The sequence below is a fragment of the Lithobates pipiens genome, unplaced genomic scaffold, assembly GCF_037356315.1.
Source record: "Lithobates pipiens isolate NorthernLeopardFrog02 unplaced genomic scaffold, aLitPip1_a1.2 Scaffold_3, whole genome shotgun sequence".
NCBI classification, from domain to species: domain Eukaryota; kingdom Metazoa; phylum Chordata; class Amphibia; order Anura; family Ranidae; genus Lithobates; species Lithobates pipiens.
In genome coordinates, this window is record NW_027507790.1 from 189338093 (window position 1) to 189363311 (window position 25219).

Below are 25219 nucleotides of genomic sequence, written 5' to 3' on the forward strand. Positions count from 1 at the left end.
AGTCTTCATCATTTACACGGTGAATGATGGGGAGTCCTGGATCAGAGGAAGAGACTGCGGGGATTTGTGTCAAATCGATGTGGCCTGAGGGCACAGGATTTGCAAGCTGGGCTGGTTGGGAACAGTAGTCCACCATTCAAAGAAATGCTTCTAAACTACTAGGCCTCCGAGGAGAGGTGCTTCAGGCCTCAGGCTTAATAGCAGAGAAGCAAATAGAGCCTGCTTGGGGACTTATTCAGAGTGGGTCCCTCTTGCACAATATAAGAGGATGTGACATGAATTCAGTCCAGGATAAGTTTGTGCAGGAAGGGAACTACAGGAGAAGCTTTATGCAGGAGGAAAGAAGTTTCTGGGAACATCTTTTCTACACGGCCAGGAGTGAGGTCCTCATTCTCTACACGATATTGAATGAGGAATTCTTGGAAGAAAATGGTCTGTGGGAGTTGAGCATTGAAGGAGCAACAGTCTGCATGAAGATGCAGGAGGAGAAACATAACAGTTACAGATGCACTTCATATCTTCTGGCTCTGAATATATGCTAGTGTGTATAATCTCTAAAATATGATGCCAATTGAAACATCCTATGGGCATCCCATATACCCTTTTCCCCAATCAAGTTTCACCCCCTAATAAAACACAAACAAAACCAGCAAAAGACTGTTCATTGTCTCTGCAAGTGATGTATGGAGTCTGGCAGCGGGGTGAATGGGTGGATTGTCTGTTACTAGTGGCAACTACACGGCTACACTAATATGTCCACATTCTATCCAAATCTAAAAAAATAATTGGGCAGAGTTCTAAATGAAGAGGTGGAGAGAGCTCCCTCTAGTCACATCACATCAAACTAAAAGTATACACTGAAAAGATTACTAAAAATATGTTCACTAAAAATACACTATACTTTCTCTTTAAATATCCCATTGCTTAGTAAAACACACTTAAGGGTCTATTTATAAAAAAAAATAAAAAATCGCTGAATGAATGCCACAAGAATTTGCCTACCATTACAAATTTTAACTGTATTTTGCTTAAAGTGGTTGATAAGCCACTCTAACCTGTTTGCACCATCAGCACTGCCTCCTATTATAGTATCCCCCTCTGTGTATGATTTATAAAAATAAATGCTGCAAATACCTAATTTCAGAGCCGAGATCGCGATCACATGACCGGCCTGATCTGTCCTTTCCTCCTCAGAGGTCCAGAGGGCGGGGCCGAGATTCCCCCGCTGATGTCAGTTCAGAAGGGAGGCGGACTGAAGGAGCAGAGGGGAGGAGGAGAGATCCGGCTGGTCATGTGATTGCAATCTCCACTCTGAATTGAGGTATTTACAGTATTTACTTTTATAAGTCACACACAGAGGGGTACACTACAATAGGAGGCAGCATGGATGGTGCATACAGGTTAGTGTTATTCAAGCAGCAGGAGTGGGAGGCGGCACTGTCACAAGCTGACAGGAAGGGAGGGAGGAGGGAGAGAGCACAGAGGAGAGCAGAGAGCAGGCTGCGGGTGACAGAGGCCCTAAACTGACCACGGTGTCAGGGCTCAGCAGCCATGATACACTGTGTTTAGTTTACACAGGGGAGGGTAGAACCAGGCAGTATCAGCCAGGTTTTTTAGGTGTTACAGGGGGCCAAATGACACAGCACTTGTTCATATAACATGCTTTAAAGGAGCAGGATGAATTCTTTTATTTTTTTGGGGATAACAAATGCTTTAATAGGTTTATTTCCAATGACTGCCAGCTCCATCTAGTGGCTGTAATATGGAATTTTTCCTGAACAATCAGAAAAATGCTACATCTTGGCCACTATATGAAGATGATGTTCATAGGAAAACAATGTAGAATACAAGCAGAATACAGTCAGAATTTGCAGATGGGTGAGTGCTTGTGATATTTCTCCAACAATTTTTTTATAAACAGACCCCTTGGTTTAAGGTAGAAAAAGAAGGCCTATGTATGGCAGAACTGAGCATTATATTATATTTTGGGTTGCACTGGAGACACTGCAGACTGATAGCGTTTAGATTGCTAGCCACAAGCCACTTAGACAAAGTAAACATGCCTATTATTTATTACCTTGTCTAAACGAATTGATGATTTTAAATCGGTCTATGATTTGTCCTGTAAAAAGTCAGACACAGGGGGGCCCAATCTTCCTATAATTTCCATAGCAGTTAAAGCCCCGGCCACAGACATAAATATTTAGTCAGACAGACATTGTACATATAACAGCCTTACCTCTACTTCCTCGTATACCCATTGCACAAAAATTGTCCAAAAATGACTGTACACTCCAATAGGTAGCAGAGATTGACCACACTGCCCAGAGCACGCTAATCTACCTGGTTGAACACAACTCTTCTTTTTCTTCAAAGTATAAATGTATGTAAGGACACTTGTGATGGAGTGTGGTTTTTACTAATCTATGCTAGAATAGGGTATTGGACAGTGGCGGCCTAGATGGGGTAAGTGTGGGTGACCAGATTGACTGATGGGGGGTGGGGGGATTGGGGTTGGGGTTGGGTAGGGTGCCACTGGCTTACCGGTAGGGAGGGGTGGTTGCTGCCCCTCTGCCCAAAAAAAAAAAACACCAGTCACCACTGGTACTGAAGTCTGATTTTTAGAAAGAGGTCAGCAATGGCAGCCTCCATATTTCTCTTAATTAACCATGCAAAGCAAGGCAACTGCTTTGCTTTAACCCTTCTCCTCATCATCCTCAACATCGTGTACCTATTCTTTCCTCATCTCCGCTTCATTAAGTAACAGGAGCCCAAGGAAATACCTGGTACTTTTGGGTATGGAAGAACATGGTACATAGTTACATAGTTACAAAAAACACAGTCAGTTGCAGTGCTAATAGTCAATTACCCCTGAAATGTTAGTATACAGTTATACTTTGTACATTCAAGAATGCATCCAGCTCTTTTTCAAAACATTATACTGAATTTGCCAGAGCTAATTCTTGAGGGAGTCTATTCCACATTTTCATAACTCTTACTGTGTATAAGCCTTTCTGTATTTGGAAGTTCAATCTTTTTTCTTCCAGACTTAAAGCGTGCCCCCTTGTCCTCTGTAATGACTGAAAGTAAATAACTCAACACCAAGTTCACTATATGGACCACTTATATATTTATACATGGTGATCATTTCCCCCCTTAATCTCCTCTTCTCAAGAGAGAATAAATTAAGTTCCTCTAACCTTTCTTCATAGCTGAGCTCCTCCATGCCTCTTATCAGTTTGGTTGCCCTTTTCTCCAGTTCTACGATATCATTTTTGTGAACTGGTGCCCAAAGCTGTCTTAAGTCTTAAAAATGATTTTTACAGGGCAAAATTATGTCTCTCTCCCTGGAGTCTAAAACTCTTTTACAGCAGTAGTAAACTCATCTTTGTGATTTTTACCTACAGGTAAGCTTATAATAAAGCTTACCTGCAGGAAAAATGTATATCTATTCACTTGTTTGGCAGCCGGTGACGCATGCTCTGAATAAACGGTATGCCCGTGCCCATCATCGTGGCTTGGCCATTCAAGCAGCCGCAGCCCGTGAACCTGGAAGGAAGATCGGGTGAAGATGGAAGCCTCTGCAGCTGCGACAGTGAGCCGCTGGAGGGCTTTGTTTCTAGGTAAGTCTTTCATAATGTGTTAGTATGTGATGCATACTAGCACATTATGACATTACCTTGCAGGAAGAAATTGGCATTGCATGCTATTATTAAGTCTATGATCTACCAGAATACCCAGATCCTTCCCCACCAGATGAAATAGTATGTATCATGCATGTATGTTTTAAGCCCCCAATGGCCACATAGTTGCCCAATTAAATAGTCCATTGAGATCGGCTTGTAAATTGGAGACATCCTGTAAAAATATTATTCCATTGTATAGCTTGATGTCATCTACAAATGCATAGATGGTACTTTTAATCCCAGACCCTAAATAATTTATAAATATATTAAAAAGTAAGGGTCGTTTTTATTATATATACTGTTCTTTCTGTCTGGAAACTTGAGGTTGTCCATGACAACCAAAAAGTGTCCCTTTCTGTCTAAAGCGGTTTTAGACCATCTAGAAAACAGTGATAGTAAATTAGAACACTTGCAGAATTGAGCAATAGTGAATCGTGGGGAAATTCATTTTATTATTATTATATTATTTTTTTTTAATACTTATTTACAGTTATTTATTATATTATAATTGATGATTTTGTGTTTCAAACTTTATCATAACCAGGATGTCTACTAGACTTTTGCTTGGACAGATTTAAGTGTGTTATTAAGAATTATAGGCCTACGATATAAAACGCCAAATTTCTATGCAAAACAATGTACCGCTTCGAGACACAGAAATCTGACATAATCATACCGCCAGGGAGGGTACTAAGCTTAGACCATTCAGAGTATGAATCATCAACTACTACTCCCTTAATATGGTCTTTTAGCCAGTTTTCTATATATTTCCAAGCCTGTAGACTTTACCTTACACATTAGCTGTGCGTGGGGAGCTGTGTCAAATGCTTTTGAAAAATACAAGTATACCACGCTCACAGCCACTCCTTTATCTAAGGTTTTCCTTACCTCCTTCCTTATAAAAAGAAATCAGATTTGTTTGACGCTAGTCTTTCACAAATCCATGCTTAATATTTCTTAAGATATTGCTTTCTAGCAAAAACTCTTCTGTTTATTCTTTCATTAGACTATAAAATATCTTTTGACTAAAGGAAGATAGGAAGGTAAGCTAACAGGTCTGTAGTTACTTGGTAAAGACTTATGCCAATCATGTGGTACTATTCCAGTAATTATAAAGTCTCATAAAATTAGAAACAATGGCTTTGAAATAACACAGCTCAATTCTTTGAGGACACACGGGTGACCATCTGATCCAGGAGCCTCACTTTTATTTTTATTTTGCCTAAATGTTCATGGACATAAATTTTGAGGATTATTTGGGCCTAGGCCAGTATCAACCCCATTATAGACATGAGCTCCCCCATGCTCCTTTGTATGCACAGAGCCCGAAGATGGTATTTAATAAATTTGCCTACTCTTTTTCCCCAATTACCCACTCTATTTATTATTTTGTAAACAGTCTACATTCTCACAACTGACCTTTTTACTATTACTATATTTGAAGAATTTTGGGGGGTTTGTCCTACTTTCTTTTGCAAGCGCTAGTTAATTTTGAGTTTCTGCAGTCTTGATTTCCTTTTTACATATTCTGTTATATATTGTGTAACTTGTATATGATGACAGTGTTCCTTTATATTTATGTGACTCACTCCATTTCACAGCACCGGCCCAATAAGCACTATTGCAGGAAAGTTCCTAATCCTTGGTAAGTTATGGTGACGGCGGAGTGGGGGAGGAAGCCTTAAGAAAGCTAAAAATGATTCCCTTGGATTTGGACTGCCAACACACTGCAAGTGTTAACCGCATGTTTAGTCTAGGGCATGGATGTCCAACCTGTGACCCTCCAGCTGTTGCGGAACTACAGGACCCATGAGGCATTGCAAGGAAAAGCCCATAAGGCATTGCAAGGCTGACAAGTGCAAGCATGACTCCCAAAGGCAGAGGTATGATGGAACTTGTAATTCTGCAACAGCTCGAGGGCCGCATGTTGGACATCCATGGTCTAGGGGGATGGGAAAAGCACTTTTACTGATCTGATCCTCCAGTCCCCCAACAAACAGCGCTCTCTTCCACTTCAGTGGTGGACTCTCCATCAAAGTACTCTTCTCTTGTCCAGTGCAGATTGATGGGCCCTGTATTGGTCTTGATGATATCAGAGGACCTTAGACAGCTGGAACGCATAGGAAAAGAAGCTTCAGGAACCAGTCTAGCAGCAGGAAGTACCCTGCAGAAGCTGAGGATCAGGTATGTAAAACTTCTTTACTCTGTCCCCTAGGCATGAACGAGGAAGCTATTTTCATTCTCTGGAGTTCAGCTTTAAGTTCCTAACTCTACAGCTTATAAAGATGAATATTAAACATACGCTACAGCTATTTTGCTGCTTAAAGGCAAACATTCATAAGACACCTGATCCTCTCATTTTACACAAGGGTCAATATCAGACTTTCATTACACCACAGACTGAGAACTGAGCTCACATTGTTATTTCAGCTCCAAAGCATAGCTGTCAGCAGGGCTGAAAAAATTAAGGAAAAGGGCTGAAGTTGTTTTCTGCTTGTACATTACCCTTCAGGAAACAAATACTGAAAGGAGGGTGGAAAAACATGTAAAAGTTTCAGATAGGATGCATAAAAACGGATGGTAACTTGTTTCACCTCTGTCATAAAGCTTTCCTAGCCTGGGGCATCCTAAGATGTCATTTTCAGGAATGTGTGTTTATCTGTAAGTTAAGTACATTTCAGAATCCATAAAGACAAGAGCACATAGGTTTATTGCTTAGTGTGTGTTTTAAAGCAGACCTCCCTGTAAATAAAAAATGGAACCTATATATTCCTATTTTATTAAGATACCCAAGTGAAATTGCATAGCATAATAAAGCAATATTTTTAAAATTACATTTGTACTGTTTTACTCTGACTTATTTAAAAAAATCTTACTTTATTCCATACTCCAGCTATTTTTTTTCTTAGCTGGCCCCTGCATCACAGTGCCATGCACCATGGTTGGTTTGACACTTTAGGGCCTCATCGACATGGTCTTACCTATCCATACACCCGTACAAAGGGCCATCTTTGCCTGCACAGAAGTTCCATGCATCTACATGCAGGCAGTCCCATTCATGTCAATTGGGATGTAGCGGATGCATGAACACAGCCACCGGTCCCAATTTGACAGCTGTAATTGTGCGTTTTCCTGAATGCAGACAGTGTGTGTTTGGGAACAAGAACCCACACTTGCACAGCTGTCAAATTGGGACTAGTGGCTGTTTTTTGTGCAGTTGCTACATCCCAATTGACATGAATGGGTTTGCCTAACCATTGATGCAACAGACACAGCCCTTCCCACAGGTCTATGGATAGGTATGCCTGTATCAATTAGGACTTAAGGCCTGTGTAGATGGCAGCAGTTTGAGATACTTCAGAAATCATGTAGAATTAATTTGACCTCCTTCTGACCTGCTTAAAGTGGGTTGTATAGACTTGTAAGGGAGTGAAAAACTCACTTGAAGTAGACAAAAGCCCGCAATAACAGACCCTAAGGCTTGGTTTCCACTATTGTGATCTCAAAGTCGCGTGATTTACAGAGCGACTTTGCAATGCAATTTTTGATGCTATGTCATGCGACTGGTTAGAACAAGTTGCACCAAAGTTGAAACAAAGTAGTTCAAAAACCTTTTTTGGAGTCGCTGCGACTCGAGTCGCACCAATTAGAACAGGGACCATTGAAATACATGAATTTTTACATGTGTCAAGTCGCACAACAACTCAAAGTAGTGGAAACAGAGCCTAACTCTCACAAGAGAAGCGGGTAAAGCTGGCCATACACCTATAGATTATCTGCAGATTTTCTATGGTTAGATGGAAAAAGTGCAACAGATTTCTCCATGTACGCTAAACTGTGTGGATGGAGGAATCTCCCACTGGGCCAAGCTTCATTATCTTGCTAGTCGTCCCCGCTGGCTCTCAACCTAAACAATGCCTGCACCCAATCAGAATTTTCAGGTATTGTGAGAGCCAGCGGGGCCGACTAGGAAGATATGGAAGCTTGGGCCAGTGGGAGATTCTTCCATCCACACAGTTCAGCGTAGATGGAGGAATCTGTTCCACTTTATCCATCTGACCATAGAAAATCTGCAGATAATCTATAGGTGTATGGCCAGTCTAAGCCCTTGTACACACGGTCAGAGATTCTGACGGAATGTGTCCAATCAGAGCGTTTTGTCGGATATTCCGACTGTGTGTGGTCTGCATCGGACTGTTTCCGTCGGAATATCCGTCGGACCAAATTTTACAACTTGCCGGAAATATTTTCCGACAAAATGCTCCGATCGGACATACTCCAATCATGTGTAGAGAATTCTGATCGGATAAAGTGCCACGCATGCTCAGATCAAATTCCCACATCAAAGCTATTGGCTACTAGCCTGAACATACTCCTGTTGTAACGAAATAACGTCATCACGTTCTGAACGATCGGATTTTCCGACAATTTCGTGTGTATGCAACAGTTTCAGACAAGATCCGTCAGACAAAATCCGACGGACAGAATCCGACGGATTTGGTTGTCGGAATCTCCGACCGTGTATACAAGGGCTAAGACTGCAGGTGTCACTGCTGCTATAACAAACTGATTAGCCATTCAACAACAAATAACAAAACAACCTATCAAATGTATTTTATAGGCTTATATCATAGAGTAATTCTAGTTTCGCACTGCGACACTAGAGTAGCTCCAGTTTTGCATTTTCTTTTTTCATGTTACTATTACTCATCATTTTTTCAAAATGTGAATGTTTTCTTTTCAATGAATGAAAAATTAGGAAGTGCTTAAAAAAATATGTGGAAATAACATGTCAGTACATTCATATGTTTGGGAGTTGGTGTTTGTTTTAGCAACTCAAACAAAAAGTAGAATTCACTTGGACAGCGTGTACATTGAAATCAATGCTCATTATTACTAGTAACAAACTGGAAAGTCTTAACAAATTTAGACTTTGGCTAAAGGCCACTGACAAGCATTGTAACAAAATAAAGTATAGTGTTATATCATTGCACAGGAGTGGTGATATATGAGCAGATTACTATTATTCTAATCAATTATAGTGCCTGTAGAGCTTTTAATAAAATGCATTTATTGGCATTTGGGGAAGGACATTTCAGGCCTTGATAAACATTTGAACAATGGTCCATAGCAATACACTAGTGCTAACCTCACACTATGCTAGTATGAGGTTGGCATTAGTGTATTGCAATGCTGGGGTCCTAGGTATACTTCCCATCGTGGACACTAAAGCTGGCTGTAGATGAGTTCAGCAGTGACCACCTGAAATTGTATCCATGTGTGGCCGTGCCTGGTCAACAGAAGTCAATGTTAGATCGACCTTGCTTGTGTAGATACAGGTATCCAGGTATACAGGTATCCATTGTTTTTTTTTTGTTCAGTCCATTGGCTGAACGAAAAAAAAAAAAGAAAATCACTTTGGGCCAACTTAACTGAATGATGTTGATATCTTCGTCCTGTGCTTGCATGGGTTATCTCTAAATACTCTGTTTTCTTGTTTGAACTCTGACTACTTGTGTGTATATCTTTACCTGTATAAGTGCAGATGATATGTTCTTTTCTGATTGGAATACCTCTACATACTAACTCATGTTATAAAGTACTGCACAATGTCAATGAAACATGGAAATTACATAAAGTCTCACCTCTGACCAATCTAAAGCAATCCACTGAGGAGGACAAGACTGATTATTGCAAGCTTCTTTTTCAATTGGCCGGTGTGTCAAACAGCTGATGTCATCCAGAGTCTCTTCTTCTGAAGGTCCTATCCTCCGAATACAAAGCACTGTGCGTGTGCGCATTCCCCCATCACAGGTCTTACTGCATTCGGACCAGTCACCTATGAACCACCTGTTGACATAAGAACATACAGCAGGATACATCAGACTAGCTAGATAAGCAGTGCAAGTCTCTAAAAACGGGACACTTGGATAGTTTCTCCTCGCAAGTTTGGGGGAAGAACTCATCAGCCTTTTCCCAGCCAATGATTGTTTTCAGCCATGGCTGGGGCCTGCCATGTTCTCTCTTCCCTCCTTATAAACAGAAGCATTCAAGTTTGCATAATTGTTTCACACCACACTGGTTCTAAAGAACAATTGTGTGTCAATCTGGCTGGCCACTTTCTTTATGCCATAATGTATTTAGAAGAAAGATCAGATTAAATACCAGTCTTCTAATTGGAAGATACAAAAGGTTTTAGAGTAAGTCTCTACATAGTAAGGGGACTTCCTCTCTTAGGCACTGGTCACAGGAAGAGGTGTACCCAATGGAAGATTCCCCTCAACTTTTGTTCTGGTGAAACTTGTAAACTTTTGGATTTCCCATTCTTTCTGTCTCAGTGATAATAGGCACCATGAAAATAAGAGAGGATACGCAGCAGGGACACAGCTAACAAAAAAAGTTAACAGGATTTTTTATTCTTTCCATTTTCTATCCTAAAACTAAAAAACATGGTTATTTATATACTTTACGCATTCAATTATAAGGTAGAAAAATGACAGCTGGAATCTTATGTAACAGGCAGTCAATCTGTTTTATGTCTTAAAGAAAGTCTTTGTGATATTTTTTTACATCTGTAATAACTGAAGCTGGATTCAAGGGTATAGTGCTCCTCTGTTATACTTTTATAACAAAACAATTTCACAAGAGACTCCATTATTTAGACTGCACAAGCTTTCCAGTGCATTTCAAGAAACAGAAGTATCAACCCGAGGGCATACATTTTCCTAGAAATTGGATATATGTTTCCAATACTCAATATATATAACTCACAAATAAAACATTATCACTGTCAAATCTACGTATCGGCCTATGTAAAAAGCTGACTGTTTTATTTGACAGCATTGGCTGTGACAGGTTTAATAAAATAAGCATATGTAGTATGAAATACATATAAAGCTTGAACTCCAGGCAAACAGCTAAATATACAGAATATATACACAAGCAAAAGTGTGCCTGTTCCAGAATGGTAAAGGCTGGTGATATTACAAATAATGGGTGATGATGAACTGTTTTAGTGGGTAAAATGTACAGAAGAGAGAAGGGGAGGAGAGGAGGGAGTATGACAGCATTTGCAGTAGAGAAGTGTCGGGGGTATGGCAGTGGGTAGTAGTGCAGGAAAGAAGTATAGAGAATATTACAGTGGTCAGTGTGTGCAGAAAAGGAGTACAGAGGTTATAACAGCATGGCATATGTGCAGGAGCAAAGTGCAGAGGGTATGACAGCACGCAGAATGTAAAAGAGGAGAGTGTAGAGGGTATGACAGTAGGCAGTATGTAGGAAAGGAGTGCGGAGGGTATGATAGTGGGCAGTACATGCAGGAGAGGAAGGCGGAAAATATGACTGGGAAGGGGGAGGTCGCAAAATGTGCAAGAGAGGAATGCAAAGGTTATGACAGTGGGTAGTATGTGCAGGAGAGGAGTGCAGAAGGTATGATGAGAAAGAGAAGGTGCAAAATGTGCACAAGAAGAGTGCAGAGGGTATGACAGTTGGCAGGAGAGGAGTGCAGAAAGTATGATGGGGAAGGAGGGAGGTGCAAAATGTGCAAGAGATGAGTGCAGAGAGTATGGTAGTGGGCAGTATGTGCAGGAAAGGAGTGCGGAAGGTTTGACAGGGAAGGGAGAGGTCGCAAAATGTGCATGAGAGGAGTGCAGAGGGTATGACAATGGGCAGGAGAAGATTGCGGAAGGTATGATGGGGGGGGGGGACAAAATGTGCAAGAGAAGAGTGCAGAGGGCTTGACAGTGGACATTATATGCATGAGAGGGGTGTGGAAGGTATGTTGGGGAAAGGGGGGGGTGCAAAATGTGAAAGAGAGGAGTGTGGAAGCTAGGACATCAGGCAGTGCACAATTTGTCAGCAGGGAGGGATGTCTGTGGGGTGAGGAGAGTTGCAAATACACACCTCCACTTCAAAGCTCCCACCCCCCAACAATAATCATTTTGCTTAAAGGAGATCAGCCCCGGCATGTATACACCATTTTTCTGGCACAAAGAGCTTGCCGAAAAAATAGGACCAACAGAGCATGCGCCGATGATGTCATTACAAACAAAATGAAGGATTACACAAAAAGCAAGCAGGTAGGAAGCTATGCACACACAGTACACAGTACACAATAGCTTGCAATGATTAATTTAATGGCCTTCCTCAGGCTATGATGGCTTGAGGAAGGAGCAAGCATTCTCCGAACGCAAAGCCACCTCCTCTCGCCCTGCACCCAGTGGTGGCATCATCTCTGATTGCCCCAGTGTTCCCTGCTCTTCTCATAGGCTGCGAATGCTGGAATCCACCTGCAGTGGATTCCAGTGCACTTCAGAGACACGGACGTTTAGGAGAAAAACCACCTCCGGATTTTGCTGCAGGATTACTATCATGCTTGAGTTTATCCTCCCTTTGTGAGTATTTTTACTTTTGACTTATTAAATGGTTTACCAATACTGCACTTAGAGGCGCTGTGTTTCTTTTCCTTTGTTGCATGGCAGAGACTGCTTCTAGCTCTTCACACTGGCTGCCCTTAGTGCTGGTACATGGATTCCTCTCCCTCTTTATCTTAGAGACTGTTGCTATGGACTTCGTCCCCCCTATTGAGTGACTTTATTAATCACATTTATTTGATCTGTGTACACCTCCAGGGTCTCTCCTCAAACGAGTGCTGAGTTTATTTTTTCAGTTTTAGCGTTATTGTTCTTTCCAGGGGCGTACCTACAGGGGTTGCCATTGCAAGCCAGCCCCATGCTGCAGGAGGCCCGTGTGGGCCCCCTGTATGCCTGGATACAGGGAACAGTTGGGGAGGGTGTATATAGAGCACTAGTATCCAAACTACGGCCTGGGGCCTGGATGTGGTCCTTTTCTTGTCATTATCTGGCCCTTGGGGCATTTTTCCTTCCACAAACACAAGACACTACCCTTCAAACTGACATCACTGATAGGGCACTATTCCTCTCACTGACACCATTAATGGGACACTATACCTTCCACTGACACCAATGAATGGGCACTATTCCTCTCCTCAATACCAAAGATGCATTGTTTGCTCCTACCAATAGCAGGGCAATTTCTACTCCTAATGGCCTCAGTCTGGCCCCCCTAAATATCTAGAGGACAGTAAACTTTTTTGTTTAGAAAGTTTGGAGTCCCTGCTCTGACCAAACAAGAAGTTATTTTAGATTTTTCCATTGTTGGAACCCCCAACCCACTTTTACCTTTCGAGCAAACCCTTACTGCTTCTTTCTTCATTGTAGCCACCACCAAACTACCTGCTGTCAGCATACACTGAAGCCCGGAGAGAGCAGTGACATTATTTCCATCTTGGGACTGTGCATGGACCTAGCGATTGTCAGCTAGCCCCAAGCACAGCATCATGTGAGAAAGTCTAATCCCCCTATACCTGAGGGATTTGGCTCTTTATGGCAGTTGCGATGTAGGAATATTTGGCTAGAGAGGTATGTGTTTGTGTCGGGGGACAGCTATACACAGACTTGACCAGGCAAAGCTGACAGTGTCTCTTTAACAAAACATTTTCTATTTTAATTGGCGAGAAGCAAAGTACACCATTCTGCTGCGCAAGACATATGACAAAGTCCCATTAATTGTTACTCAGAACATTCATGCTTGAGGAGACGGAGTTTAGTGTAGGGATAGAGCCCAGCACACTCAGACATCCTTGGGGTCCAAGAGGAGAATGTGTTTTGTAGTAAGAAGGAATTGACTTAAGTCTCAGAGAAGGTTTTGTTGTTAATTTAAGGATTTATTGTGGTCTCTGCTGGAGTGCTTGTGTCTGAAGCTGAAGGCTGTTTACCATTTGTACAGCTGAGGATTTTGACAGTCCGTGAACATGATAAATCTATCCAACTAAACAGTATTTCTCCTTGTGCATATGTGAAGGATGAAGTGGCTCAACAAACATTTGGAATTAGTTTATTGGAAGCAGCCTCTCTTGAACCCTAGTGGGGCAAGGGATCTCTAGCTAAGGCTGAGCAGACTGAAATCTCTCCCTCGGGACTTGCGTTCCCAAACAATAGTATAATCTCTTAAGGCAAGTATTGACTGGGCCTCGATTGCTCTGCTTGGTGCCGTCTACATCTTATCGCTACACACAACTTTTGACATAGCTCATTCTGTAAATGGTTATCTTGCTGGAATAATCCCTGAAAAACTTTACTTTATGTATGAAAGTCAACAGATGGTTATGATAACACTCCCAATAAACGGTACCAGAATTCTACACATGTATCATTTCCTCTGCTGCTGTGCATATAAGATACTGCTGCTTCTGTTTTCTGGGAATCGGGATAGTGCAAACTGAGAAAAAGATAAAATGGCAACTGTAATTTCTGCCACAGATGCCTTTCATACGAAATGATGTTGGCAAAAAGCTCCAACAAAAAATGTCAAGAGACAGAGGCGAACTAGAACCTTCAGCGCCTCTGTGACAGAAACCATGAAGGGCCCCCCTGCCAGGGCCATTACCTCCGAGCCTAGTAGTGGAACACCAAGGACCAGTTGCAAGTGTGACCCTGGTAGTTTCACCACTGGTTTCAGTTGTTGTTTTTTTTTATTTACCATTTTTTTATTTTTTTATTTTACAATATTATGGTTTTATTATTTCTTAAATATTTTTAGTAGCCCCATTGGGGGGCTTTGGTGAGATATAAGGGATCTAAACAAATCTCTGATGTCTCTCCCTTTTGAGAGAAAAGAGTTTGAGGACACAGCCCCTCAATCTCCCTCTCTGCAGCCTCAGCGCTATAGAATGAATGGACAGGAATAGCTCTGTACACAGCTTCCAGTTGATTCACAAATTGAAGCAAAGTAAACAACATTTTCTATGTTACAGTTATGAATGTACAGGGTCTGTGCACGATACAGATCACTGACTCTCCATTCAGAAAAGGAAGGAGCCGGTAAATTACACATTTACTGGCCCCTATCCTGCTCTCAGTCCTGACAGATCACTGGCAGCAGCCGCTGTGGGGAATGAGAGGGAACAGGGGAGCTAACAAGAGGCTGGGAAGCAGCACTGGGGGGCTGGAGAGAATATGGGAGACAGCAGAAAGAAGCTGGATGGGAGGAGTGGCGGGGGGCAGCTGCATATAGAGGTACCTATCTCTCCATTTTCCTCCTGTAGGTGCTGAATGCCCAGTCCCCCTCCTCTGCCTCCCACTAGCATTCAGCAGGTGCAGGAGGAAAATGGAGAGCTTTGTTCCTCTATATTAGGGGTACTGAATTAAAATTCACGGAGATTCGATCAGTAGAATTTTCTTCTAACCGAGGTCCAAACTGCATATTTGCGTGATAACTGAGATCCTTCACATCACAGCCCCATCCTCTTAAATCACAATCCCATTCTTTCATCAGATCCTCTGTGCAACCCCCCATGGCATATTAGAATTCCCAATTCCCCCTTCATGTCACAGTTTCCCCCCACAGCGGTGTCCTCTGTCCACCCTTCTCACTACTGCCACAACAGCAATGTCCTCTGTCCCCCCTTAACATTTTCCCCCACAGCGGTGCCCTCTGTCTCCCCTTCTCACTACTGCCACAACAGCAATGTCCTCTGTCCCCCCTTAACATTTCCCCCTCACAGCAATGTCCTCTGCCCCCCTTCACATTAACCCCCAACAGCAGTATCCTCTTCCCCTCTTCACGTTACAGCCCCCCCCAGTGTTGCCCTCTGTCCCCTCTTCACATTAGCCCCCCCCCCCCCCCCCCCACAATGATGTCCTCTGTCCCCTCTTTCCCATTACCCCCAACAGCAATGTCCTCTGTCCTTCCTTCACATTGTGCAAAAATACTTGTACAAAGCTTGTAAACCATCATTAGAAATATGCTCCGCTTACGCTCTGCTCAGGTGTGAATGCAGGCTAGGAGAGGAAAAGGGAGACTGGCAAGCAGGCTGGTTTAGTGGCTGAAGATTTGTAGATGTAGCAGTCTGTGCAGTGAATGTCTGATCTGAATTTTTGGATGAGCCGTGCAGTTTTCACTTTGATATACTGTATATGTCCATATCATTTCCCACCACAGTCCATGAGCTATGAAGGGAGTTAATGAGATTTTCTAATAGGAACTGTTCCAGACACGTCTCACTGGGAGGATTCTCTAGGCCAGGGGTTCTCAACCAAGCTTCTGTGGAACCTTAGGGATCCTCCAGAGGTTGCTAGGTGTTCCTTTCGCAATGAGCCATTTCTGCCTTTCAGATAATTTCACAATAACAACAATCAGCTATCTGTAGGGGCGTAATTCTTCCCAATGACCACAAATGTAAGGAGCATTTCTCCTACTAACCATCACAATATTATATCATGAGTTGTGGATATAGTCTTTTTAGCAGGGATTCCCTGGGACTGGAAATTTATTTTCCAGGTTTTCTCTGTTTTGAAAAGAATGGAAAAGACTACTCTAGGCAGACCCAGAAAATGCTAATAGGATATGTTATTGATACGAAGAGCATTGTAAAACTAGCCAATCAGGGAGAGAGTTTCAAGCCATGTATGGCACTGTCAGCATCCTTTTGCCTGATATCCTTTGATCTGAAATTTAAAGGAGACGGGTAGAAAAGTACTGGCCAAACAGCAGCTGCATTCAATCAGCAGTCAGAATACAATAGCTGACAGCAGAGATCCATCCATCCACACTGTTTAGTGGTTTCTTTTTATTAACCAGTGGGAGGGAAATTGTAGAGTAAACACTCTCTGCTGCCTTTATGTACCTCTTCTATCAAAACATAACAGCCAGTATCAGTAAATGTATGTTTAACTGCAATTAGTACCCAAATCTGACTTTATATCAGCCTTTTTAAATCCCCTGTGCAGCAGAAAACTGGAAGAGGGAGGAGCAACATTGTGAGCCACAAGATCTGAATGCACCTCTACTGACAAGGAGCACACTGACAGGAGGAGAAAGCAGAGAGATGACTTCATCAGTTTGCTGCTGCTCTTTCACTGTCCAGGGGGCAGATTGGTGTCAGCACTGCAGTATAACTCTTAGTTGTAACAGAAAGTGGTGTCATCCCCAGGCAGTGCTATAGGAGAGGGCTGTGTAAACCTTACAACTGGGCAAACTGGAATAGAAATCCTCAGGCAGGTAAAATAGTTTCAATACAGGCATACCCCACTTTTAAGTACACAATGGGGTTTATTTACTAAAGCTGAGGAGTGCAAAATCAGGCTCACTTCTGCATAGAAACCAATGAGTTTTCAGGTTGTATTACCAAAGCTTAATTGAACAAGCTGGGGTTAGAAGCTCATTGGATTCTATGCAGAAGGGAGCCTGATTTTGCACTTTCCACCTTTAGTAAATAAACCCCATTGTATACTTAAAAGTGGGGTATGCCTGTATATGTATTTCATCTGTGTGTTTAAGATGCTTGCCTGGAGTTCAGCTTTAAAAAAAAATAAAAAATGAAACCAATACATTTCCCAGGACTGCAGGACTCAGCTTGAGTTTTTCAGTACCAATTTTCTTGATATAAAAAGCTGTAGTAACACTTACTCAGGTGGACAAAGCTCTGTATTACAGTCCCTCTGGTTTTCCGGCGGCTTGCTGTCCAAATCACAGTAATTATTCTGCACAACCGAGTTATCATCCAGTCTTTTGCAGAGCACCTCCTGCCTCTGTATACCTGGAAAACAAGGTACTCAATGAGGATAAAAACTCCATACAAAACTGTGATTTTAAGAAACACAAAGGGGTTCATTTACTACAGCTAGAGAGTGCAAAAACTAGTATAGCTGTTCATGGTAGCCAATGGTTTCTTGGTTTTAGCAAATCAACCCCAAAATGTCATAATTTTTCCTAAATGTTTTTGCTTACAAATTAACTAGGTACAATGATATTTTCAGTTGATTTACAAACACTGCAACAAAGTGAAGCTGATGGCCAAACCAACTCATACTCATTCTGTTACAAGAAAAAAATAAAGATCTTATTTGTTAGACTTTAGCTTTTCTTTTGCACCAGATGTGCAATCCTGCTTCAAACAAACTGGCTAACCACTGATTTATGTATATGTACACCCAATCACTAAAATCTCATATAGCCTTAGCATGTTACTGAAGCGTTATGCCGTGTACACAGACATGACGGTAGAAAAGGTCTGACGGAGTAATTTCATCGGATATTCCGATCGTGGGTGGGCTTCATCTGACTTTTTTATTCAAAAAGTCTGACGGACCTAGAAATAGAACATGTTTTAAATCTTTCATACGCAATCAATTCCTATCAGGAAAACCGTTCGTCTGTATACTGGTCCGACGGACCAAATACGACGCAGGGGCAGCTATTGGCTACTGGATATTGAAAAACCTTTTCTAGTCCTGTTGTACGTCATCGCATTCTAAACGAACGGACTTTGTAGGCAAGTCCATTTCAGCGGAACTCCATTGAAACTCAGTCGGAAAGACTGTCAGAGTTCATTCTGATGGAAAGTCCGGTCATGTGTACCTGGCATAAGAAGTAATTTTTAGTATTTTTGTAAATCTGCAGCTTTCCTTAAAACAATGTCCGGTGATCCTGCCATGAAGATCCTTGTTCAGGCCCTTCCTGGTACAGGGCAACAAGACCGGCAACACTATTATACATCAATTGGCAATCGAGATCTGCATATATGTCTGTGTTTAAGATATTCATCAAGGAGGTTTTAACACAGTCCATATTGGAATTGTAGCAACCAAACCACAGCATATGTACATATGTACAACAATACGACTGTGTGCATGAACATAAGGCCTCGATCACACGGGTATGTCTAAGAGTACATCTATGTCAGGGGCTGTGTTTGCCTGCACTGGATGTACAGGTGTTCCATGCATCCATGTGCAGACAGTGTCAGTTATAACTACTGGGATGCAGTGGCTGCATGGACACAACTGCTGGTCCCAATTTGACAGCCGTGCAGGTGCGGACGCATGTCCCTGAACTCACATTGTCTGCATTCAGGGACAAGCACCTACATCTGCATGACTGTCAAATTGAGACCAGCGGCTTTGTCCATGCATCTTCTGCATCCCAATAGACAAGAATGGGCCTGCCTGCACAAGGGATGAACAGAAGAGCTTTGCATCCCATGTGGTCAAACACGGCCCTTTGCACAGAGCCATGCTTAGATACACTCATGTGGCCTGTAAGTGTCACTTGTTTTGGAGAGTTTTTTTCTGCATGCAAACATGAAGAAAAAAAAAACACGTAACATTGCAAAGAACTGAATATATTGAATACTCTCATGCCAAGTATTAACCACTTACAGTTATCAAAATACAATATTTTTTCCCAACAGTGTTCCTTTACTAATGCTGAATTCTAATATGATCCCACAAAGCCATCTGAAATACCGCAGTTTTTCTTTTTATGATCTTTTAGCTACGGGCAAGTGTACATCCTACTAATTACATGCTTGTAATCAAATTAAGGAAAAGATGGCTGCCATTTGAATGAAATATGATCATTTACTGTGGGAAAGTGCCACCTCACACAGAAACACAAAGGCTCCTCTTTCAGTTTCAGTGCTCTCTGATTATAAAGCTCTGTCACTTTTCATTTCGCACCTCCAGCTCAAGGTTATTCTTCTGAATAGGCTTCAAGCAGCCCCCCATCCATATTAGGCTGATAGATCACAAGAGAGCGTGCATCACCCCACCACACAGTAAAAAGCGCTTCACAGGGGCCTCTGTGTGATATTGTCATAGACTGCAAGGGTTTTACCATTCAATAGGAGACTCCTTTCCAGCCTTTCATAATAACATCATTCTGAACATCTCATTAATTAACATCCTTATTGAAGTATGTAGCAACTGAGGACACTTTGCAAAAATAAAATGTTACTCTGAAGCTCTATACAGGCAACAGTTAGCTATTGACAGAGTTGCTAATGTATATGCTGGGTTACAGTGCTTGTGCTCCAGTTGCTCCGTCCTGTCTACATTGGTATGTTGCCCAATGGTGATAATGAAAAAACACAACTTAAAGGAAATGTATAGCCCTTTCATTTCCTTTGAAATAAATATATAAAAAGACATCTGATCAGTAAGCATTAAAGAGGACCTTCCAGGAAAATGGTCCACTTAGATGACAGACCTGCACCACCTGTATTAAAAAAAGTGCATAAACAGTGATAAAAAAAAATACAGAGTTGTGAGAACTAAATACTAAAGCCAGTCATACACAGATTTCTTACTGGCACCCACGGGTCCCTGCCGAGAGAAGACAGTGATTATTGCCAGGGCCGGGACAAGGGGTGGGCAGGAGGGATGGCTGCCCCTGGCGCAATGGTTTATTGCAAGGGTAGGGGGCACCCTGACTCCAACCTTAAGGGAAAGGGGGCAGCTTGGCATCTTTGCTCTGGGGGCTGGATGACCTTGTGCCAGCACTGATTATTGCTAGTGGCTATCCCAGCCGTTAGCGTTAATCACATGTACAATCCGGCAGGCTGGTTGTACCATGTTGACCGATCAATCAACTGGGTACATTCAGTCTGCCTGTACATGGCTGATCGGGATTCAAACCATCTATGGCCAGCCTTACTTGGGAATTTGGTTTACTGAAACCCTACGAAGCCAAAGCTGAGGCGATTGTGAGGCCGAGGCGATGGTGACATTAATGTGCTTCACTGTTACATGCTAGGAAAGCTGGGTGCCTGGAATTCACCAAGAATGCACTACAACACATTGCAGGAACATATCCTTGCTGGATTTTAAGAGTCCAGCTCTCCTGACATAAACTGGCAATAAATAATGTCATCACCTGCAATTTCCAAAAGTGTTGGAAGCTTGGCTTTCATATTTTCTCAGTATTTCCTAAACACGAATCCCAGGTTTGGATATTTTATACATAGTTACATTAGTTCAGCTTGGATCAATGTAACTATGTACATATCATACCTGGCAAACCCCTCTGGAAGCTGATAATCACTGTAGTAGACATTGCTGCTCCAGTGATCTCCACTAGCTTTTGGGTCCTTTGCTACGTGGCTGACCCCCTATATGCCGAACCCAGAAAGTATTTTCTTAATGAATGCAAAGTGTTCTCTGATTGGACGAGGTGGAGATATTAGTGGGGTCTACTTTAGTGATTTACAGCTTTCATGAGCATTAGTCAGGTATGGCATATGCATAGTTACATTGGTCCAAGCTGGACCAATGTAACTATATATAAAAAATCCATACCTGAAATTCCTCTTTAAAAGCTATATCTAGTAGTAGTCACATTCAACTAGACTTGTTCTGTAAATGCTTATAAATTCTTAAAATGCTGTGTTTTTTTACCACTATTTACGTGCCTATTACTAATAAAGATGGTGTGGGGCTGTCATCTAAGCATTTTCGTGGAAGTTATATCTTACCATTTCAAAAACCCTGTAATTATGTCATATGAAATTAATTATGTCTAGAGAGGAAGCCATATCTCTTCATTACCTATAAAGCTTCTGCCTCCTGCCTGGCAGGATTTAACGATTGTGCTTTTTTGTTTCTTCTTACTATGCAAGGCTTTAAAGGTTAAGTTGACTTCTTGGGTAAAAATGCACATATTGCTGCAGAAAAAAAGTGCATTTTTTTTTCTGTCATGTTATGTCAGGCTCCTTCAGACTCTTAGTATAGCCATCTTCCCCTTCCATGCGGGCAGACAGTTACTAAAGTGTAGGAAGATCAATGAACTATGGAAGCGCTCACCAGCACCCTTGAAGATCATGGAGAACCACATGCCTTATGCTGCGGAGGAAGATGATACTTGTAGTTTATTCATTGGGAGATGGCTGTGAATGAATGATGCGGCTGTGTGGGCAGAGTTATCTTTAAATTATGACAGTGGGTGTGTAACACAGGAGGAGGATTGAGAGGGTGGGGCGGTGGGGCGGTGTGGCGGTGTATGTTGCTGGAGCATGTTACACATTATCAGTAAGTAAGGGGTGTAACATGTAACATGGTCCCAAAGGTGAACTTATCCTTTAAGTCAACTAACTCTAGATTATATATTTAATACTTGACATCCAGTTATTATTGGGTGCAGGAATCCTGTTGAATACTTAATAGTAAGCTAACCAGTGAGTATCTTAACTTAGATATTTTAATGATATTCATCCCCCTTAGGGAAAAAATAAAAATATCCCAATAAAAGCAAGTGATTCTGCTTATTTAGAACCATGCTTGCAGTTAATATTCTGGTCTCTTCCTCATAAAACTGTTATTCTCCAGCTCACAGTCTAAGCACCCTATGTAATGGGGCACTGACAACCAGGAGCACTGTAAGTGTTTCACACTATTTCAGATTGCAGAGTCTATTGTTTTTGTCAGATATGTTCTTTTTTGGAAGGCTTTGAGTAAGATAATGGATCAGGAAGGCTGTCTTCAACAATCTTCAACAATCTTTCAGCCTTATGTAAAGATGCTTTTTATGGCCCCCTAAAGAAAGCACCGCTCAGTGCCCTGAATATAACTGAGTTTGGTGTGCAGTGGAACTCTTAAACAAGATCATGCGATTATAACCTTAATTATAAGATCACAATACAGCAGACGCTCAAAAAATGTATAATACATACTAAAACAATATTAAAATCACTCAAAGCAACTGAGTTCCTTATAACATTGCAGCAGCGCTCTTGTCATATAATCAAAGTTGGCAAGCTTCAATATAATGTTCATATATGGAAATTTATGATGTGATTCAGTGATGTCATATGTAGTGATTAATCGTGAAGAAGCACCTTCCACCAGAAAAAATCCACCACGTCAGATGATCTCCCCTTTGGGAATGCACTCACCACATATGCAGAGATAATGTGCCTGAAATCTTAAACTGAATCTCCACCATTCTGAAAGAACTCCCACCGTATTTACAGACGTATCATGCTGGGATCTTTTTTTTTTTTGGGGCAATTCTGCTGTCCAAAGGTGCCCCCTGTGCTCCTTCATCCACAGTAGGGGCACTCTAATACAGGAGGTGCATTACTGGCTGGATTACTGAACTCTTTCACAATGCCGGCTCTGTGTCACTGTCTGGCCCTCCTGACTGACTCTTTCAGTCTTATTTAGAAAAGTGACGGTTCAAAATGTAGCACTACATCCGCAGGAACCACTTGGTAGATTAGGTTGTCTGTTCTTCTGCCTTGACTCTGAGAACAACCTCAACCCCACTGACATACCAGGTTAAGCAAACAGATACTGCACTGTTACCGGACGCACACAAATAGATAACATGCACACAACTAAGGCTGAATATCAAAAAGGAAACATCAGAATCGTTAGAGGTAGTGCTAGGCTATAGCACCATAACATGGAGTTCTGTGCAGCTAATTTAGAATAAACCTGATAATTCACAAAATCAACAATAATTAAAGGCATTGGACAACAGTAACATTGATGGTAATCAATACTGCAATAACTCCTCTGTAAACAGAAGACTATATCCAATTTAGAATGCACTGTTTTTGAATGGAAGCAATGAAAATTACTATGCACAATATGTAAAGTTCTTGTGAAGCAGCAATCTGAGTGAGCAGTCATTAGCCATATTTGTTCAGCTGCCTAGTATTGGGGCCCAATCTTTACAGTGGTGCACATGAATACAGTCCCAATAAAGTCTGCATAATGCTGAGTCTCTGCTAGCAGCAACAAGTTAATGGCAGTAGTGTCTAGTGTCTTCTCACCAGCCCCAGCTATACAGCAAGAGGGGTCCCGCTGTTTAGATGTCAGCTCACTTCTGGAACTGTGGTCCTTAGCACATGGCCGCGGGCTTGTAGGAGGTTGGTGTGCACACAGGAGCTGCAATGTGCACACCCCTGTCTCCTCACAACAAAAAGGAAATCCCCCGTATTCAGCCTGTAAAAATACAGCTCTCTCCCAGCTCGCTCGCATTGGGAATTGTAGTCCAATTGTCCATTAACTGCCATAGTAAAGTTTCTTTCCCGAACTTCATCTCCCATGATTCAATGTTGCCAATCATCAAGTCTCTTGAGTTCCTTCTGCTGGTCCCCCTGGTGGATGGAGGCGAGGTAGTGTTAACCTGTTCAGCTGAAGTCTATTGGTTGCACAGCAAGCACTGCAGCAAAGCGTCTTAAATCACTCTTTGTCTTTAGCCAAGCACCTGGCTACAAAAAGTAACAAATGTTTGCCACATTGTTACTGGACAGGTATGTCAAAAGATAGCATAGGCAGAATCTTCACCACCCATAGTACATACATAACTCATCAGAAGAGCTCAAAATTTAAGATCAGTGATGTAAATAAATATATATATTCTACTGTGCATCACAATGGTTCAGTAGAAAGCATTTTGGTTTGTTTTGATCTAACCCATTATAACTTATTGGGTTATACCTTATGCACTGCACCAATAATGGCTAACATGTTTGAAACAGCCATATGAAGTCTGTAACACATTTATCTATAATATTATGCTGTATCTGTGCTATAAACCAGTTGTTCTGGATGTACAGTTGGTCAAGGACAGAAAGGAATGATTATCATGGCTACTGTCTCTTATAAAAGGGTTCTACTGTGTCCTGAACTGGTTTAGTGGAGGGCTAATATGGTTCCTTTTGGCTCACCTAACTATAAACTGTTGTGTCTTGGTCTTAAGCTAGCCATACTCAGCTTGAAGTTTGAGCTGTGAGTGGCCCTGTAGGCACTATCTGGCTCAACAAAAGTCAATCTAGTCCACTGGATGGAAAAATGTCAGCTGAAAAGTGACTGCATCCTATCAAATGCAATCACTGTCCTGGGTATTCAGGCTGTCACTCTAGGTCCCTCTATCCATTCGGTGTAGCATGTGTGGAGGACTCCATTGATTTTTTTTCATTCAGCCTGTGAGCTGAACCAAAGAAACCTATGGATGGATGGCTAGCCCTACTTAAGATATTGAATCTGTATAGAAAGGCTTCAGTCCAATGTCAACCTTTCAGCTGGTACTTTTTTGGATATGTCAATCAAAAGTAAAAAATCCTCATTGCCAATAATCTTTGCATTGTCTAAGTATGGAAATCAGCAGGAAATGATTAGAGCCCATCACACGGAAATTATTGCTTGGGTACAGATCCTCTTGTCTGAAATGGTAGCAGGCATGAAATCACTGGCAGGAAGCGCTCTCGTCAGACATCACCCATATTATGGAAAATACCCGTAGATAAATTGATTCAAAGTGTCAGGGGAATAATTGCAAGCAGCTCCATGGAAAAAAAACAGCTTTTCAATCCGTAAGATTTATGGCTAACAATAAAAGAGCATGCTTGTGAAAACAAAAACGTAACTGATTAAGTGTCAAACCCCCTTGTGGATTTGCAGATGTTCCTCAGAATCCAGTTTTAGCTTCTATGACTCTCTGTGCCCTGAAGCTCTAAAATACTGGACACCTTAAATGGCAAATGTGTTCATGGTATATTTGCTTTAAAGGACAACCGCAAAAATAAATGTCGGTGTAAGCTTACAGTTCTCTATAATAAGAGTGCCAAAACCGGGTGAATGGTGCATCAATAAAAGTGTAACAAGCTGGTTAACCCAGACATTCCTTCTGACATCCTCATCAAATCATTGGATGTTCTTCCTTTTGCC

The 25219-nt window shown here is 41.8% G+C and overlaps 1 protein-coding gene across 1 annotated transcript in view; it reads right to left on the minus strand.

The window, feature by feature from the left end:
- Positions 1–25219, minus strand: part of ADAMTS6 (ADAM metallopeptidase with thrombospondin type 1 motif 6) — a 441127-nt gene that overhangs the window by 40467 nt on the left and 375441 nt on the right. The window contains exons 21-22 of the mRNA XM_077462633.1: positions 17175–17304; positions 9332–9536 (exon numbers count right to left, since the gene is read on the minus strand). Of these exons, the coding sequence (XP_077318759.1) occupies positions 9332–9536; positions 17175–17304 (335 nt within the window). The remainder of the gene's footprint in view (positions 1–9331; positions 9537–17174; positions 17305–25219) is intronic.